Source organism: Pseudophryne corroboree, chromosome 1, assembly GCF_028390025.1.
Source record: "Pseudophryne corroboree isolate aPseCor3 chromosome 1, aPseCor3.hap2, whole genome shotgun sequence".
Classification (NCBI taxonomy): Eukaryota; Metazoa; Chordata; class Amphibia; order Anura; family Myobatrachidae; genus Pseudophryne; species Pseudophryne corroboree.
In genome coordinates this window covers 745,947,703-745,968,636 of record NC_086444.1, presented here as the reverse complement: position 1 = coordinate 745,968,636, position 20,934 = coordinate 745,947,703, and the positions used below count along the sequence as shown (strand labels likewise).

Sequence of the window (20,934 nt, the reverse complement as noted above, 5' to 3'; positions counted from 1 at the left end):
TTTTACTTACCGGTAAATCTATTTCTCATAGTCCGTAGAGGATGCTGGGTACTCCGTAAGGACCATCGGGGAGAGACGGACTCTGCAGGAGACATGGGCACTTTAAGAAAGAATTTAGTTCCTGGTGTGCACTGGCTCCTCCCTCTCTGCCCCTCCTCCAGACCTCAGTTAGAGAACTGTGCCCAGAGGAGATGGACAGTACGAGGAAAGGATTTTTGTTAATCCAAGGGCAAGATTCATACCAGCCACACCAATCACACCGTAAAACTTGTGATAACAATCCAGTAAACAGTATGACAATAACGTAACCCTTATTGAAGCAATAACTATATACAAGTATTGCAGAAGAAGTCCGCACTTGGGACGGGCGCCCAGCATCCTCTACGGACTACGAGAAATAGATTTACCGGTAAGTAAAATCTTATTTTCTCTAACGTCCTAGAGGATGCTGGGGACTCCGTAAGGACCATGGGGATTATACCAAAGCTCCCAAACGGGCGGGAGAGAGTGCGGATGACTCTGCAGCACCGATTGAGCAAACATGAGGTCCTCCTCAGCCAGGGTATCAAACTTATAGAATTTTGCAAAGGTGTTTGTACCCGACCAAGTAGCAGCTCGAGACAGCTGTAGTGCCGAGACCCCTCGGGCAGCCGCCCAAGAAGAGCCCACTTTCCTAGTGGAATGGGCCTTGATCGATTTAGGTAATGGCAATCCTGCCGTAGAATGCGCCTGCTGAATCGTGATACAGATCCAGCGAGCAAGGGTCTGCTTTGAAGCAGGGCCGCCAAGCTTGTTGGCTGCATACAGAACAAACAGTGCTTCTGTTTTTCGGACTCTAGCCGTCCTGGCTACATAAATTTTCAAAGCCCTGACCACATCAATGGACTCGGAATCCTCTAAGTCCCGTGTAGCCACAGGCACCACAATAGGTTGGTTCATATGAAAGGATGAAACCACTTTTGGCAGGAACTGAGGACGTGTCCGCAATTCCGCTCTATCCATATGGAAAACCAGATAGGGGCTTTTATGTGATAAAGCCGCTAATTCTGACACTCGCCTAGCCGAAGCCAGGGCTAATAACATGACCACCTTCCAAGTGAGATATTTCAACTTCACCGTTTTCAGTGGTTCAAACCAGTGTGACTTTAGGAAGTCCAAGACCACATTAAGGTCCCAAGGCGCTACCGAAGGCACAAAAGGAGGTTGAATATGCAGTACTCCCTTAACAAAGTCTGAACTTCTGGGAGAGAAGCCAATTCATTTTGAAAGAAAATGGATAGGGCCGAAATCTGGACCTTAATGGAGCCTAATTTAAGGCCCAAATCCACTCCAGTTTGTAGGAAGTGAAGGAAACGGCCCACATGGAATTCTTCCGTAGGAGCATTCCTGGCCTCACACCAAGAAACATATCTTCGCCATATATGGTGATAATGTTTTGCGGTTACTTCCTTCCTAGCCTTTATCAGCGTAGGGATAACCTCAACCGGAATACCTTTTTCCGCTAGGATCCGGCGTTCAACCGCCATGCCGTCAAACGCAGCCGCGGTAAGTCTTGGAACAGACAGGGTCCCTGTTGCAACAGGTCCTGCCTTAGAGGAAGAGGCCACGGATCTTCCGTGAGCATTTCCTGCAGATCTGGATACCAGGTCTGTCGTGGCCAATCTGGAACAACGAGGATTGTTCTCACTCCTTTTCTTCTTACTATTCTCAACACCTTGGGTATAAGAGGAAGAGGAGGAAATACATAGACGGACCGGAACACCCACGGTGTCACGAGGGCGTCTACAGCTACTGCCTGAGGGTCTCTGGACCTGGCGCAATACCTCTGTAGCTTTTTGTTGAGGCGGGACGCCATCATGTCTATCTGTGGCAGTTCCCACCGACTCACAATCTGTGCGAAGACTTCTGGATGAAGTCCCCACTCTCCCGGGTGTAGGTCGTGTCTGCTGAGGAAGTCTGCTTCCCAGTTGTCCATTCCCGGAATGAACACTGCTGACAGTGCGCTTACATGATTCTCCGCCCAGCGAAGAATCCTGGTAGCTTCCGCCATTGCCGCTCTGCTCCTTGTGCCGCCTTGGCGGTTTACATGAGCCACTGCGGTGATGTTGTCTGACTGGATCAGAACTGGTTGGTCGCGAAGTAAGGCCTCCGCTTGACGTAGGGCGTTGTATATGGCCCTTAGTTCCAGGATGTTGATGTGCAGACAAGTCTCTTGACTTGACCAAAGAGCCTGGAAATTTCTTCCCTGTGTGACTGCTCCCCAACCTTGGAGGCTTGCGTCCGTGGTCAGCAAGATCCAATCCTGAATGCCGAATCTGCGGCCCTCGAGAAGGTGAGCACTCTGCAGCCACCACAGGAGCGACACCCTGGCCCTAGATGACAGGGTGATCAACCGATGCATCTGTAGATGTGATCCGGACCACTTGTCCAACAGATCCCATTGGAAAGTCCTCGCATGGAACCTGCCAAAGGGAATGGCCTCGTATGAGGCCACCATCTTTCCCAGGACTCGAGTGCAATGATGCACGGACACCTGTCTTGATTTCAAAAGGTTCCTGACAAGAGTCATAAGTTCCTGGGCTTTTTCTATCGGAAGATGAACCCTTTTCTGGGTCGTGTCCAGAATCATGCCCAAGAAAGGCAGACGAGTCGTAGGAACCAACTGCGACTTTAGGATATTGAGAATCCAGCAGTGTTGTTGTAACACTTTCAGTGAAAGAGATACGCTGTTCAGCAACTGCTCTCTTGATCTCGCTTTTATGAGGAGATCGTCCAAGTACGGGATAATTGTGACACCCTGCTTGCGCAGGAGCACCATCATTTTCGCCATCACCTTAGTGAAAATCCTCGGAGCCGTTGAGAGACCAAACGGCAACGTCTGAAATTGGTAATGACAGTCCAGTACCGCAAATCTTAGGTACGCCTGATGAGGTGGATAAATGGGGACATGAAGGTACGCATCCTTTATGTCCAGTGACACCATAAAATCTCCCCCTTCCAGGCTGGCGATGACCGCTCTTAGCGATTCCATCTTGAACTTGAACCTCTTCAAGTATAGGTTCAGAGATTTTAAATTCAATATGGGTCTGACCGAACCGTCCGGTTTCGGAACCACAAACACGGTTGAATAATAACCCCTTCCCTGTTGAAGGAGGGGAACCTCGACCACCACCTGCTGAAGATACAATTTTTGTATTGCATTTAACACTATCTCCCTCTCTAGGGGGGAAGACGGTAGGGCCGATTTGAAAAACCGGCGAGGAGGCACCTCTTCGAATTCCAGCTTGTAACCCTGAGACACAATTTCTATTGCCCAGGGATCCACCTGGGAGTGAACAGACATGTGGCTGAAATTCCGAAAACGCGCCCTCACTGGCCCCGACTCCGCCAGTGGAGCCCCAGCTTCATGCGGTGGATTTTGCAGAGGCCGGGGAGGACTTCTGTTCCTGGGAACTAGCTGTATTGTGCAGCTTCTTTCCTCTGCCCCTCCCTCTGGCAAGAAAGGACGCACCTCGGATTTTCTTGTTTCTTTGTGAACGAAAGGACTGCATTTGATAATGCGGTGCTCTCTTAGGCTGTGAGGGAACAATAAGGCAAAAAATTTGACTTTCCAGCCGTAGCTGTGGAGACCAGGTCCGAGAGACCTTCACCGAACAATTCCTCACCCCTGTAAGGTAAAACCTCCATATGCCGTTTTGAGTCGGCATCACCTGTCCATTGCCGAGTCCACAGGACCCTTCTGGCAGAAATCGACATAGCGTTTATTCTAGAACCCAGCAGACTAATGTCTCTTTGAGCATCTCTCATATAAAGGACAGAGTCTTTAATATGCCCCAGGGTCAATAAAACAGTATCCCTAGGGTATCAAACTCCTCTGATAAGGTATCAGTCCCTGCCGCTACGGCACTACAGACCCAGGCCGACGCGATTGCCGGTCTGAGCAAGGTACCTGAATGTGTATAAATGGACTTCGGGGTACCCTCCTGTTTGCGATCAGCAGCATCCTTGAGGGTAGCCGTATCCTGGGACGGCAGGGCTACCTTTTTGGATAAGCGTGTTAAAGCTTTGTCCACCCTAGGGGAGGATTCCCATCGTAACCTGTCCGTTGGCGGGAAAGGATACGCCATAAGAATCCGTTTGGAAATCTGCAGTTTTTTATCTGGAGATTCCCAAGCTTTTTCACATAACTCATTCAGTTCGTGTGAGGGGGGAAAAGTTACCGCAGGTTTCTTTCCCTTATACATATAAACCCTTGTGTCAGGGACAGGGGTTTCCTCTGTGATGTGCAAAACCTCCTTAATTGCTATAATCATATATCGGAGTGATTTAGCCAACTTTGGCTGTAACTTGGCATCATCGTAACCGACACTGGAGTCAGAATCCATGTCGGTATCTGTGTCAACAATTTGGGATAGTGGGCGCTTATGAGACCCCGACGGTCCCTGCGACATAGGATCAGGCACGGGTTGAGACCCTGACTGTCCCAATGCATCAGCCTTGTCTAATCTTTTATGCAAGGAATTTACATTATCATTTAAAACCTTCCACATATCCATCCAATCAGGTGTCGGCGCCGTCGGCGGAGACACCACATTCATTTGCTCCCGCTCCTCTCCCACATAGCCTTCCGCATCAGACACGTCGACACAAGCGTACCGACACACCACACACACAGGGAATGTCCTTTCTGAAGACAGTTCCCTCACGAGGCCCTTTGGAGAGACAGAGAGAGAGTATGCCAGCACACACCCCAGCGCTATATAACCCAGGAATAACACAGTAACTTAATCTTAACCCAGTAGCTGCTGTTTATATACTTTTTGGCGCCTAATTATGTGCCCCCCCCCCCCCCCTCTCTTTTCAACCCTCTTCTACCGTGTATCAGCAGGGGAGAGCCTGGGGAGCTTCCTCTCAGCGTGCTGTGGAGAAAAAATGGCGCTGGTGAGTGCTGAGGGAGAAGGCCCGCCCCCTCGGCGGCGGGCTTCTGTCCCGCTTAAATTTTATTTCTTTGGCGGGGGCTCCTACATATATACAGTGCCCAGCTGTATATATGGGTTCATTTGCCAGAATGAGGTCCCAAATGCTGCCCAGGGCGCCCCCCCCTGCGCCCTAACAGTGACCGGAGTATGTGTAGGTGTGTGGAGCAATGGCGCACAGCTGCAGTGCTGTGCGTTACCTCCAATGAAGATCACGAAGTCTTCTGCCGCCTGTGAAGTCTTCCTTCTCATACTCACCTGGCTTCAGTCTTCCGGCTCTGCGAGGGGGACGGCGGTGCGGCTCTGGGACGGACGGCAAGGGTGAGATCCTGCGTACCGATCCCTCTGGAGCTAATGGTGTCCAGTAGCCTAAGAAGCAGGACCTAGCTTCAGAGAGTAGGGCTGCTTCTCTCCCCTAAGTCCCACGATGCAGGGAGTCTGTTGCCAGCAGAACTCCCTGAAAATAAAAAAACCTAACAAAAAACTTTCTATCAGCAAACTCAGGAGAGCTCACTGAAAAGCACCCAGCTCCTCTGGGCACAGAATCAAACTGAGGTCTGGAGGAGGGGCAGAGAGGGAGGAGCCAGTGCACACCAGGAACTAAATTCTTTCTTAAAGTGCCCATGTCTCCTGCGGAGCCTGTCTCTCCCCATGGTCCTTACGTAGTTCCCAGCATCCTCTAGGACGTAATAGAAAATTACATTACTTCTTTACTAAAGAAACCCTCTCCTTGTGGTAAAAGAGGGGGCTTTGTAACTTCTAACATCTCCTTTATAGCTAAAACATGTTTTGAATGCTTTTTTGCTAACTTAGGACCTATTCCCCTGGAATCACTAGTGTCGACACAGGAATCAGAGTCCGTGTCGGTATCAGTTTGTACTACTTGTGCAAATTTGTATGTGACCCAGAAAGGTCCCTGTGGATGAAAGGCAGAACTATTAAAAATCACATCTTCAACAGATTATTTTCATTTTCTGTATGAGATTCAGTCCAACCTCTTACTGATATGATTCACACTATCATGTAACCTTTCACCCAGTCAGGCTTTTGGTGTCATATTACACCTCTGTGTCCCTAACATGTCTCCACAGAGTTCCCTGCCAGACATGTCACACACGTGCAGAACCACACCACAGACACTGCGGGATTTATAGGGGACAGACCCACAGTAAAATCTGTCAGAGGGACACAGATAGGATTTTGCCAGTTCACAACCCAGCACCAGTAACACAATGTCTGTGAACGCAAAATGCCCACTGACATTCAGCCCTTTTATAATGTTAATCACACAATTATATAGCACCAAATTCACTGTGGCCCCCCCCTGTTTTGCACCCTGATACTTGTTCAGTAGTGGAGGAAGACCAGTGTTGTCTCTGCAGCCTGAGGAGAGAGAGAAAATGGCGCTGAGCAGTGTGCTGGCTGACTGAGGAGGAAGCTCCACTCTCCAATGGTGTGTTTCTCCTCTGCTTTTATGAGGTAATTTTTTATACTGGCGGGGGTAGGACTGTGCCTCAGCAACTTATGCCCCTTATTTATGCCAGTTTCCCTAGGTTTATGCCCCTTATTTACGCCAGTCCCCCCCCCCCCCCCCCCCCACGCCCTGCAGTGCCTGTGTGGGCAACATGGCGTGCTGCGCTCCCGCCAGCCGCACGGTACCTTTAGCCGTCACTTTCTTGATTGAAGATCTGTCTTCTAACACTCACCTGTCTTCTGGCTCTGTGAGGGGGGTGACGGCATGCTGTGGGAGTGAGCATCTAGGCACGGCAAGCGTTCAGTTCCCTTCAGGAGCTAATGGTGTCCTGTCGGCTAGAAGCAGAGCCATGAAACTCTTTAGGAAGTTGGTTCCTACTTCTGCCCCCTCAGTCCCACGAAGCAGGGAGTCTGATGCCAGCAGATCTCCCTGAAAATAAAAAACCTAACATAAGTCTTTTCAGAGAAACTCAGTAGAGCTCCTCAGAGAGCATCCAGTCCACCTGGGCACATTTCTAAAACGGAGGTCTGGAGGAGGGGCATAGAGGGAGGAGCCAGTTCACACCCAATGAAAAGTCTTTAGAGTGCCCATGTCTCCTGCGGATCCAGTCTATACCCCATGGTCTTGATGTTGTCCCCAGCATCCTCTAGGACGTATGAGAAAGGTAAGTTACTTAGGGCACTTTGTGGATGACGAGTCTCACTTGATAATGCAGCAGTTGTAACATGCAACATGACAAGCACCATGCATCCTCCGCAGTGAAGGGGGTTAAACAGCCTATCATTCTGCCACCAAACCATCGTACTCTTCCTTAACCTACTGAACCCTTAAATTATCTTTAAAGTTACTTTATAATTAAACCAGTAGCAGTGCAGTCCGAACTGAGACATGCCACTTCAAGTATGGCTAATAAAGGAATTTAAACAAAAAAAATTACAAAAACTTTTTTATTTTACTTTACAACATGGGCACATGTTTGTGTAATAAATATTAGATGCCTAAGAGCATACAGAAGTCTCATGATGGTGGAAAAAAACAACATCATCACAGAGTGCATCCGGAAAGTATTCACAGCGCTTCACTTTTTCCACATTTTGTTATGTTACAGCCTTATTTGTAAAATGAAATAAATTCATATTTTTACCCTCAATATTTTACACACAATACCTCGTAATGATAACGTGAAAAAAAGGGTTCTTGAGATTTTTGCAAATTTATTAAAAAACTAATAAAACACATGTACATAAGTATTCACAATACTTTGTTAATGCACCTTTGCAGCAATTACAGCCTCTAGTCTTTTTGAATATGCCACAAGCTTGGCACACCTATCTTTGGGCAGTTCGCCCATTCACCCTTTGCAGCACCTCTCAAGCTCCATCAGGTTGGATGGGAAGCGTCGGTGCTCAGCCATTTTCAGATCTCTCGAGATATGTTCAATCTGATTCAAGTCTGGGCTCTGACTGGGCCACTCAAGGACATTCACAGAGTTGTCATGAAGCCACTCCTTTGATATCTTGGTTGTGTGCTTAGGGTCATTGTTCTGCTGAAAGACGAACTGTCGCCCCAGTCTGAGGCCAAGAGCAGGTTTTCATCCAGGATGTCTCTGTACATTGCTGCATTCATCTTTCCCTCTATCCTGACAAGTCAACCCAGTTCCTGAGGCTGAAAAACATCCCCACAGCATGTGACCACCACCACGCTTCACTGTAGGGATGGTATTGGCCTGGTGATGAGCGGTGCCTGGTTTCCTCCAAACAGGACGACTGGCATTCACGCCAAAAAGAGTTCAATCTTTATCTCATCAGCCCAGATCATTTTGTTTCTCAATGGTTTGAGAGTCCTTCAAGTGCATTTTGGCAAACCCTAGGCGGGCTGCCATGTGCTTTTTAATAAGAAGTGGCTTCCGTCTGTCCACTCTACCATACAGGCCTGATTGCTGCAGAGATGGTTACCCTTCTGGAAGGTTCTCCTCTATTCACAGAAGAATGCTGTAGCTCTGACAGAGTGACCAACGGGTCCTTGGTCACCTCCTTGACTAGGGCCCTTCTCCCCAGATCGCTCAGTTTAGACGGCCGGACAGCTCTAGAAAGAGTCCTGGTGGTTCCGAACTTCTTTCATTTACAGATGATGGAGGCCACTGTGCTCATTGAGACCTTCAAAAGCAGCAGATATTTTTCTGTATCTTTACCCATGTTTGGGCCTCAAGACAATCACTTTACTTCACCACGTGCTCACCCATTTAGAAAATAGGAATTCCTCCTAAGAATTTTATTTGTAGACTACAGTTCGGCTTTTAATACCGTTATTCCCACTTCTTTAGTTAATAAACTGACTCAGTTAGGTTTGGACAGTTTTGTCTGCAGATGGATTTTTGATTTTCTAACAGACAGGCCGCAGGCAGTCAGGACTAATAATAAAATTACTAGTGAGGTAATGATTAGCACTGGTGTCTCACAGGGTTGTGTGTTGAGTCCGTTACTCTATTCTTTGTTTACCTACGATTGCATCTCAAAGTCAGATTCTGTGCATATAATCAAATTTGCAGACGATATTGCCATCGTGGGTCTTATTGGTGGAAATGATGACTCACAATTTATATCTGAAGTAGGTAGGTTGAAGGAGTGGAGTCAAGAAAATCATTTGATACTTAATGTCAAAAAGACTAAGGAGATGATTATCGATTTTAGAATTAAAAATAGGTATATTTATGGTCCCTTAGTTTTAGATAAGCAGGAGGTGGAGACTGTAACATCTTTTAGATTTTTAGGCTTGACTATATCTAATGATTTGTCATGGAATTCCCATGTTAATGCTGCTACAAAGAAAGCTCAACAGCGTTTATACTTTCTTAGGAAGATGCGATTAGCAGGTATAAAAGAGGTAATTTTAATTAACTTTTATTCATGTATTATCGAGAGTGTTCTTACTTATGGTATTTTAGCCTGGTTCGGAAATTGTAGTATTATAGAGCGTAAGTCATTGGAAAGAATTGTGAAAACTGCTGGCAAGATAATTGGGTTACAATTGCCTAGTATTCAGTCCGTTTATGAGAAGAGGCTCCTTGCGAAGGCTGGGAGTATACTGGGTGATGCGACTCATCCTAATTATGGGATGTTTACTTTACTCCCCTCAAACTCTCGCTATAGATCGATATTGTGTAAGACCAGCCGGCTGAAAGATAGCTTTTTTCCTAGGGCTATAACAATGCTTGATGGTTCTAAATGTAGATAGGATTGTCGCAGCTGCCTATGTGTTATCATGTCCTTACGGCTTTTTTTAAAGTATCTTATGGTATTGTTCTTTGTGCTATATATATATTTCGTGGTGTCTGTTCTTTTGCTTACATGAAAATTTCATTGATTGTTCATGCGTTGAATATTTAATGACAATAAAACCAAATTCCAATCTTGGAAGGTCTACAGACAATTCCTTTGACTTCATGCTTGGTTTGTACTCAGACATGCACTGTCAAGTGTGGGACCTTATATAGACCGATGTGTGCCTTTCCAAATCATGTCCAATCAACTGAATTTACCACAGGTGGACTCCAATTAAGCTGTAGGAACATCTGAAGGATGATCAGTGGAAACAGGATGCACATACATGTGATTTCTTACTTATTATTTTTAATAAATTCTCCAAAATCTTTAAAAAAAAAAAAACTCAAAAGAATTTTGGAGAAAAAATGAATTTATTCCATTTTGGAATAAGGCTGTAACATAACAAAATGTGGGAAAAGTGAAGCGCTGTGAATACTTTCTGGATGCACGATAGATCCAGCTCTGGTTCTCCCTGCTTGAATCTGCCAGCACTGACCTGTTGTATATACTCTGAAACCCTGTGACTTTTGTAAACTAAATTGGACAAGACTATAGAGCAGGGGTTCTCAAACTCGGTCCTCAAGGGCACACACAGTGCATGTTTTGCAGGTCTCCTCACAGAATCACAAGTGAAATAATTAGCTCCACCTGAAGACCTTTTACAATGTGTCAGTGAGTAATTAATACACCTGTGCACCTGCTGGGTTACCTGCAAAACATGCACTGTGTGTGCCCTTGAGGACCGAGTTTGAGAACCCCTGCTATAGAGTCTATGGGTGGAATTCAAATGTTTGAAAAGTCGGTTGGGTGTCTGTTTTTTCCTGTCTATTAGATAGGAAAAAACAGACTCGCAACTGACTTTTCAAACATTTGAATCTCCCCCAATATCTATATATCTCTACACCATTTGTGCTCAATATTTGAAATTGCCGTTATGGCGAAGATCACATTGTGCTGGTAGAGGGATCATTAAAAGTAAAAACAAAAAACATCCTTAGTAATTCATGGAAGCACAAGCACTTTAGAAAATACTTTTAGGCTAAGACAATGCATAGATTTCTGACTACAAATCATAACAGAAGACAACTCACCAGAACTCTCTCAATCATGTTCTGCCCAAACACAAACTTATTGGAGGCAGCGTCTGCTTTGTGTGCAGAGTTTTCTAGGCTACAAAGGAAGAAGCAGAGTAATTGTAGTGAACAGTGCAAACCACATTATTGGAGGCATAAACGGAGACTAGTACTTGCTGTAAGTGTATAAACAGAGCAGCCACATTATTTAAAAAATATATAATAATAATAATAATAAGTTGATACAAGGGCAACCAAAAGCTAATGTAGTACATAACCGCATATTGGTCCACTGATATCCCAGTATGACAAAGAGTCTAATTCAGACCCCATCGCTAATGTGCAAAAAATCGCTAAGTAGCAATTTTTGCACATCTGCGCATGCGCGAAGACCTGGAGGTGGGTGAGAATGGGATCTGTGGGCGCCGCAGCTACATTTAAGGGGCACAGGGGTTTGTCCACATATATGATTGGCAGCCACCAGCACTGGTTTCATCCATTACAATGACCATAAATAATTTGAATTGTTCCTGGACCACCAATCCAAGTCCCAAGGTACCCCAGGGTGCCACGGCACACAGTTTGAGAACCACTGTATTAGAGCATTATTATTATATAAATATTTTGACGCTTTCTTTACCATACTGCAGGCTTTCTAAGAGCTCCTTACATCTATTTAAAATATACTTGGCAGCTTGTAACCTCCATTTTCGGGCATATTAGATTTATTTAAGCATAAAGAGTAAAGCTTAAGCCCTGGCTATCAACTTTTGAAAGTAAATTCTTTTATATTAGAGATTGGTAATGCCAAGATTTAGAAAGAAAATTCAGATTATTAATCCAGTCACAGACAACCTGTAGCACTTTAGGTATTGTGAAACTGCAGTTGATAGCTGGCAGGGTATGCTGGTACTTGTAGTTTCTCAGCACCTAGAGAACTGCAGGCTTCATTTAAATGAAACCATAACCTAAGATGGAGAAATCTGCCATTAAAGAATTGACACTAGCGCTTTCCATCCCACTAGACATATGGACTCTAAGGAGGATACATTGCTATACACTCAACCTAATGCGATCTTCATATACATTTAAGCCATCTATTTTAACCAGTTACCTAGGAGGGGCCCATTGGTAATTTAGACTGTACAAATATTTGAAATCTTAAATTGATAAATTTAAGACTGCTTTTTAGGTTACACTAGCTGTTCTACCCGTTTTTCGCACAGGAGTTTCTGATTTTCACAATAGTACACATAAAGGTGTGTCAAAAAGTCCATGGTTCTTGGCGTTACCCAAGAACCACCCATAGCAGATATGGTAAAAAGTGACAGGACCATTTTTGTAATTTTTTTCAATTCTACACAGTGGAGGTGCAAATCCAACTGTTGATCTGACGGACCATTCGGGTGCTATCGTTCACACAACGCAAGCCGCGCATCGGTAATGACTTCATTATGTCAACACCTTTTTTCATCCCCTTACGGGAGGTTTATTAAAATTCTGATTACGTAGTTTTCCTATTTCCCACCTGAAGAATACCTATGTTAAACTTAAACTTCCTAACATACACGGTGTACCTCAAAAAATGGTATTGTAATACCTACCGGTAAACCCCTTTCTTGTAATCCATAAGGGATACTGGGGTTTACTTATTATGATGGAGTATAGAAGGGGTCCAAAGAAGCACTTTAAATTTCTTCCACTGGGTGTGCTGGCTCCTCCCCTCTATGCCCCCTCCCACAGGCAGTTAAGCAAAACAGTGGCCTAAAGAGAAAGGACATACTTGAGAGAAGGAACATAACAATGGGGGGCATTCCGAGTTGATCGCTTGCTAGCTAGTTTTAGCAGCCGTGCAAACACTATGCCGCCGCCCACTGGGAGTGTATTTTAGCTTAGCAGAAGCGCGAATGGTTGTATCGCAGAGCGGCTACAAAACTTTTTTGTGTCGTTTCAGAGTAGCTCAAAACCTACTCAGCGCTTGCGAAAACGTCAGACTTTTCAGTTCCGGATTTGACATCACAAACCTGCCCAGCCACACCTGTGTTTTTCCTGGCACTCCCTGAAAACTGTCAGTTGCCACCCAGAAACGCCTACTTCATGTCAATCACTCTGCGGAAAGCAGTGCGACTGAAATGCATCGCTAGACCCTGTGCAAAACTACATCGTTCGCTGGGCCCGCACGTCGCGTTTGCGCATTGCGCAGCACTGCCAATTTTTAGCCTGATCGCTGCGAACAAATTCAGCTAGCGATTAACTCGGAATGACCCCCAATGAGTGGTGAGATTCACACACCAGCACAACATAACATACTGTAAAACAACCAGCAACGGCTGGAACAAAACAGCAACAGCTGAACAGGTAACTTTTTGGAAAAGAAAAACCTGCAGAGAAGTCAACGCACTGGGGTATTAAAATTCAGTTTTCTCTGGCATCCATAAGGGATACCGGGTTTACTTATTACGATGGGGACGTGCCAAAACATCCAGAACGTGCGGAGACGCCTGCAGTACCGCCTGCCCAAGCTGGGTATCCTCTTTGGCCAGGGCATCAAACTTAAAGAACTTCCCAAAGGTGTTCTTCCCTGACCAGGTAGCAGCTCGACCCAGTTGCAAGGCCGAGACTCCACGGGAAGCCGCCCAGGAAGACCTCAACGATCTTGTATAGTGGGCCTTCAGAGACTGTGGAACAGGCAAGGCTGCCAACAGAGGCCCGTTGAATAGTCAACCTAATCCAACGAGCAATGGACTGCTTAGAAGCAGGGCAACCTTTTTTCTGGGCATCATATTGCACGAACAAGGAATCAGTCTTTCTGAACTGAGCCGTTCTCTTGACATAGATACCGTGAGAGCCTTGAGGTTCTAAGGACTCTGGAGGAGCAGATGTACCAGAACTTGACGGGACTACAATCGGCTGATTCAAGGGGAATGCAGAGACAACCCTCAGCAGAAAATGCTGTCTAGTCCTGACCTCAGCTCAGTCCTCGTAAAAGACCAAGTAGGGACTTTATACGATAAGGCCCCCAATTTGGAGACACGCCTAGCAGAAGCTAGGACCAGCAACATTACCATCTTCCACGTGAGATACGTGTCTTCTACTGGCATTGAAGGTTCAAACCCGGAGGACTGTAGAAAATCCAACACCACATTCCAGTCCCAGGGTGCTGTGGGGGCGGCACAAATGGAGGTTGTATGTGGAGAACTCCTTGCAAGAAAATCTGAACCTCTAGCAACACTGTCAACTTCTTCCGGAAGAAGATTGAGAGATCTGAAATCTGTACCTTAATGGAACCCAGACGAAAGCCCTTATCCACACCTGCCTGCAGGAAACACAAGAAATGTCCTAAGTGGAACTCTGCAGGTGGATATGTGCATTCCTCCCACCAGGAGACATATTTCCTCCAGATATGATAATGTGTGACGGTACAGGATTTCCGGCCTGAACTCTGGTTGCAATAAACTTTTTGGAAAAGCCTATGTGAACTAGGAAGTTCCGCTCAACCACCATTCCGTCAAAACACAGCCGCAGTAAATCCCGGTAGACGAACGAGTCCTGAAGATCCGTGTACTACACCCTCCAAGGCCAATCCGGGGCAATTGGAAGTACCCGGACACCGATTCACAATTTGCTTAAGAACCCTCGTGAGCAACGGAATCGGAGGGAACAGGTAGACCAGCCGGTAAGGCCAAGTAGACGTTAGCACATCTATTGCCCTTGCCTGAGGGTCCCCGGTTCTAGAGCAAAAGCAGGAAAGCTTCTGTCACAACTGAGGGCCTGAGCTGACGGGAGGCAGCCTCAGTTGTAGGGGCTGAGATGTAACGGAACCTGGGAGGTTGTATCAGACCCCTAGACATGTAAGTAACATGTAGAATAACTGCCCGAAGGCGTGACCACGACAACCAGGATAAAAGTCAATGATGTTTATTATGACAAACTCCGTAACACAGCAGCAGTAAAAGGAAACATAAAAGTCAACAGAGGATAAATACAATTCCTGGGTACTACAGGGTGGCAAGGGCCACAGGCACTGGTAGTGTGAGACAGTTCTTATAATCTTCTAGTTGGAAAGTCCTTACCAGGCCTGACTGTAGCAATGGAGAGAACCCAGGATCGTACCAGCTGATGTTCCAGGAAAGGCTGGGCTGCTGAAGGTAAAACGGCTGCTGTGGATACTGGCTGGAACCAGACTGTTGTTGGTACGGAGTGGATACTGGCTGGAACCAGTTAAATAATAAACGAACTTGAGAGCGATGAAATAATAATGAAGTTTGGAGTTTGAGAGCGGTGGAATAATAATACCGGTGGAGAGTGGTAAACTGCAGAAAAGGACACCGGCCCTTTAAGAGGAAGCTGTACACTGCTGGAAGCTAGGCTGGAAGCAGGTGATTGTTTGAGAGCGGTGAAATAATAATACCGGTGGAGAGTGGTAAACTGCAGAAAGGACACCGGCCCTTTAAGAGAAGCTGTACACTGCTGGAAGCTGGGCTGGAAGCAGGTGATTGTTGTAGCTGGAAACAGGTGAGTCCAGAATGGATCGGAGAGTCAGGCTACACCGCAGATGGAATGCTGGTGCGGGTCTCTATAGCAGAAGTCTGGAGACAGGAGCTGGAACCTGGAAGACAACCACAGGAGAGAGACAAACTGGAACTAGGTTAGACAACCAAAGCACTGACGCCTTCCTTGCTCAGGCACAGCATATTTATACCTGCAGCAAGGAAGGGGTTGGCTAGGCAATTATGCAGATTAACAATACAGACAGCAGATTGGTGGAAATGATCAGATGACAAAATCCAAGATGGCTGCGCCCATGCAGACACTTGGAGGGAAGTTTGGTTTGTAATCCATGTGAGAATTGAAACAGCAATGGCGGCGCCGGCCACAGGAGACGCCAGACTGATGATTGCACATCTAAACCACGCGGGCACAGCGGAGGCCGCGGCTGACATAATCGCCACTCTGACACTCTGCATGCAGGAACTCAGGGACAGCGGTGGAGGCCGCGGGGAACGCCATTCCAGATGTTACATGGCGCCGCGGTGACCGCGTCTCAGAGTGACAGGAGAGGAGGCAGGAATGTGGACATCAGTGTAACGGATGGGATCCGGTCCTGGAACGCTGAGCCAGCCTTAGGAGGCATCTGAAGGGTAAGTAATGGCGTCCAGATACCCGGATCGTGACAGCACCCCCCCCTTTAGGAGTGGCCCCAGGACACTTCTTAGGCTTTAAAGGAAACTTTGCGTGGAAATTTCGGACCAAGGCAGGAGCATGGACGTCTGAGGCATTGGTCCAAGAGCGTTCTTCAGGACCATAGCCCTTCCAGTCAATGAGGTATTGTAACTGACCGTAACGGAAACGCGAGTCCAAAATCTTGGCCACCTCGTACTCGACTCCCCGTTGAGTCTGAACTTTGGGAGCTGGAGGAAGTGCGGAATGAAACCGATTCAGGATCAGCGGTTTCAACAAAGAAACATGAAATGTCCTGGGTATTTTCAAGAAGGATGGTAACTGTAACCTGTAGGCAACAGGATTGATGACTTGTTCAATCTTGAAGGGTCCGATGTAGCGAGGTGCAAATTTCATGCTGGGAACGCTCAACCTCAAATTCTTCGTGGACAGCCACACACGATCACCCACCTTGAGAGCAGGAACCGCTCTACGCTTCCTATCGGCAAACTTCTTATACCTGAATGAGGCTTTAAGCAGGGCTGCGCGGACGTTCCTCCAGTTATTTGAAAACTGACGCAAGGTGACATCCACTGCTGGAACAGAAGTTGCGGGAAGCGGTTGGAATTCTGGGACTTTAGGGTGGAATCCATAATTAATGAAGAATGGTGTAGAAGAAGATGAGAAATGGTATTGATTGTTGTGGCTGAACTCGGCCCAAGGAAGGAGTTGAACCCAGTCATCTTGAGAGGAAGACACATATATACGAAGGAAGGCCTCCAAGTCCTGATTCACCCTCTCGGTTTGACCATTGGTCTGAGGATGGTAAGCCGTGGAAAACTTTAACTTGACTTGGAGGGCTTGACACAAACTTTGCCAAAATTTGGCTACAAATTGTACTCCACGATCCGAGATGATCTCTTCAGGAAGACCGTGAAGTCGGAAGATCTCTTGTATAAACACTTGAGCCAACTTGGAAGCTGACGGAAGACCGGTGAGAGGGATGAAATGTGCCATCTTGGTGAACCGGTCAACTACCACCCAGATGGTATTAAACTTGTTGCAGATAGGTAGATCGGAAACAAAGTCCATCGACAAATGGGTCCAAGGTCGACGGGGAACAGATAATGGAACCAGTTGCCCCGCAGGCGACTGGCGGGAGACTTTGTGTTGGGCACACTTTGGGCAGGAGGCAATAAATTCCATAACGTCCTTCTTCAGAGTTGGCCACCAGTAGGACCTAGAAATAAATTCAAGGGTTTTCTGAATGCCTGTATGTCCAGAAAAACGGGAAGCATGGGCCCAATGCATGAGCTTCTTCCTTAGAACTGGCTTAACAAAACTTTTCCCTGGTGGAGGCGTAGAGTCCATCCCTACCGTGGAGAATGCCAACGGATTAATAATAGGATGCTTGTCTGCAGACTCGGACTCATTTTCTTGCTCCCATGAGCGGGAAAGGGCATCGGCCTTACGATTCTGAGAACCCGGACAGAACTGGAGTTTAAAGTCAAACCTAGAGAAGAAAAGTGCCCATCTGGCCTGACGAGGATTCAGACATTGTGCGCCTTTGAGATATAAAAGATTTTTATGGTCGGTAAGTATGGTGATTGAGTGGGAAGCTCCCTCCAACAGGTATCTCCACTCCTCCAGAGCGAGCTTGATGGCTAGCAACTCCTGATCGCCAATGGCATAGTTGCGCTCAGCTGGGGAGAACTTCCGGGAGAAGAAACTGCAAGGATGTAGATGTCCATCTTTGGCCCTCTGGGATAACACTGCTCCTACTCCAACGGAGGAGGCCTCTACCTCTAAGATAAAAGGAGAGTCGGTGTCGGGCTGTTTCAGAACTGGTGCAGAGATGAACCGTTGCTTCAGAAGGTGAAAGGCCTGTGTAGCTTCCTCGGACCACTTGGACGGATTAGCACCTTTCTTGGTTAATGCAGTGATAGGCGCCACAATGGTGGAAAAGTCTCGTATAAATTTTCTATAATAATTGGCGAACCCTAAGAACCTCTGGACCCCTTTGAGGCTTAAGGGTATAGGCCAATTCTGGATTGCTTGGAGTTTCTCAGGATCCATCTCTAGTCCGGAACCGGACACAATGTAACCTAGAAACGGAATGGTTTTAACTTCAAACACACACTTCTCCAATTTACAATAGAGGTGATTGACACGGAGACGGGAAAGAACCTCTTTTACCCAGAAACGATGATCTTCGAGATTATTAGCAAAGATGAGGATGTCGTCTAGATAAACCACGACATGACGGTACAAGATGTCCCTGAAAATCTCATTCACGAAGTGCTGGAAGACTGCTGGAGCGTTGCTCAATCCGAAGGGCATGACGAGGTACTCATAATGTCCGTCACGGGTGTTAAAGGCGGTCTTCCACTCGTCACCGTCACGGATTCAGATGAGATTGTAGGCACCCCTCAAGTCCAGCTTTGTGAAAATAGTTGCACCACTAACTCTATCAAAGAGCTCGGTAATCAGGGGTAAAGGGTATCGGTTCTTGACGGTAATGTCGTTCAGACCTCTGTAGTCGATGCACGGACGCAGACCACCGTCTTTCTTCTTAACGAAGAAGAAGCCTGCGCCGGCTGGAGAAGAAGATGGTCGGATGAAACCCTTCGCCAGGTTCTCTTTGATGTACTCTTCCATGGAGTGTGTCTCAGGCAGAGACAACGGATAAGTTCGGCCTCGCGGTGGAACCTTCCCTGGAATGAGGTCGATTGGGCAGTCCCATTCTCTATGAGGAGAAAGGATATCAGCAGAGGCTTTACTGAACACGTCCGTGAAGTCTTGATATGGAGGAGGCGGAACATCAGATGACCTGGGGAAGGAAGAACAAACAGGAAGAACTTTGGCTAAACAAGTCTCAGCACAGGAGGGACCCCATGCCAGTATTTGCGTAGTCGTCCAGTCAATTGATGGGTTGTGGAGACGGAGCCATGGAAGGCCTAAAACCACTGGATGTGTGGCTCTTGGAATCACTAAAAAAGAAATATACTCAGAATGAAGAACTCCCACTCTCAGACAAACTGGAAGAGTCCTTAAGGAAATGACTGCGTCAAAAATCTTGCTGCCATCCACGGCAGTCAAAGAGATGGACGAGGACAGTCTCTCGGTGGGTAGGGACCACCGTTTAACATAAGCTTCAGTTATGAAATTCCCAGCTGCTCCGGAATCAAGGAGGGCAATGACGTTCCTGTAACGTTGAGCAATTTGGAGCGACACTGGGAGGTTACAGTCATGAGGAGATGGAGAGGAGATCATTACTCCTAGCCGGCCCTCTCCTTGGCGAGCTAGGATCTGGAGTTTCCCGGACGTTTGGGACAGGCATTGATAGTGTGCGACGGAGCTGCACAGTAGAGACAGAGAGACTCAGAGAGACGTCTTCGGCGCTCAGCGGGAGATAGACGGGAACGACTAATTTGCATAGGCTCATCCTTGGATGGAGATGGTTGACGAGGAGGAGGAGCAGAAGATTTAGGAGTAGATGATCTTCCTCGCTCGGTTGCGCTCTCTCTGAAACGTAGATCAACCTTCGTGCAAAGAGAAATTAGCTCATCCAACTTAGAGGGCAAGTCTCTGGTAGCTAACTCATCCTTGATGCGTTCTGATAAGCCATGCCAGAATGCAGCATACAGGGCCTCGTCGTTCCATGCCAGTTCGGATGCCAGGATTTTAAACTGTATAAGATACTGTCCCACAGTACGTGTTCCCTGGCGTAAACGGAGAATCTCAGATGAAGCAGATGTTATCCGGCCTGGCTCGTCGAAGATGCGCCTGAATGTAGCTACAAAGTCAGTATAGGAGGATAGCAGGGGATCAGACTTCTCCCATAAAGGTGATGCCCAGTCAAGGGCTGAGCCACTGAGAAGGGAGATGATATAGGCAATTTTGGTACGGTCACTGAAGAAATTGCCAGGTAGAAGCTCAAAGTGGATTTCACATTGATTGAGAAATCCCCTGCAGAACCTTGGAGATCCATCAAATTTTGCTGGCGTTGGAAGATGAAGATGTGGACTGGAAATGGGTAAGGTGGGTGGGGTTACAGCTGGTATCACTGTAGTGGACGCACCGGACGTGCCAGGTCCACGGAGGGTCGTTTGAATCCCATCCAGCCGTGTAGAGAGATCCTGGAGACAGCGGATGATGTGGCCCTGTGCAGCCTCCTGATGTTCAAGTCGGGCTGCCAGTTCTTGCATCGGCCTGGCTGCTTGATCCTGGTCTCCGGCTGGATTCATTAGGTCAGTGCTTACTGTCACAACTGAGGGCCTGAGCTGACGGGAGGCAGCCTCAGTTGTAGGGGCTGAGATGTAACGGAACCTGGGAGGTTGTATCAGACCCCTAGACATGTAAGTAACATGTAGAATAACTGCCCGAAGGCGTGACCACGACAACCAGGATAAAAGTCAATGATGTTTATTATGACAAACTCCGTAACACAGCAGCAGTAAAAGGAAACATAAAAGTCAACAGAGGATAAATACAATTCCTGGGTACTACAGGGTGGCAAGGGCCACAGGCACTGGTAGTGTGAGACAGTTCTTATAATCTTCTAGTTGGAAAGTCCTTACCAGGCCTGACTGTAGCAATGGGGAGAACCCAGGATCGTACCAGCTGATGTTCCAGGAAAGGCTGGGCTGCTGAAGGTAAAACGGCTGCTGTGGATACTGGCTGGAACCAGACTGTTGTTGGTACGGAGTGGATACTGGCTGGAACCAGTTAAATAATAAACGAACTTGAGAGCGATGAAATAATAATGAAGTTTGGAGTTTGAGAGCGGTGGAATAATAATACCGGTGGAGAGTGGTAAACTGCAGAAAAGGACACCGGCCCTTTAAGAGGAAGCTGTACACTGCTGGAAGCAGGTGATTGTTTGAGAGCGGTGAAATAATAATACCGGTGGAGAGTGGTAAACTGCA

The 20,934-nt window shown here is 47.0% G+C and overlaps 1 protein-coding gene across 4 annotated transcripts in view; it reads right to left on the bottom strand.

Moving 5' to 3' along the window:
* The window catches only part of RANBP3 (RAN binding protein 3), a 263,031-nt gene that overhangs the window by 66,950 nt on the left and 175,147 nt on the right, over positions 1-20,934 (bottom strand). For all 4 annotated transcript variants that reach the window (XM_063916564.1, XM_063916545.1, XM_063916549.1 and 1 more), the window contains one exon: positions 10,865-10,943. In XM_063916564.1, coding sequence (XP_063772634.1) covers positions 10,865-10,943 — 79 coding nt within the window. The remainder of the gene's footprint in view (positions 1-10,864; positions 10,944-20,934) is intronic.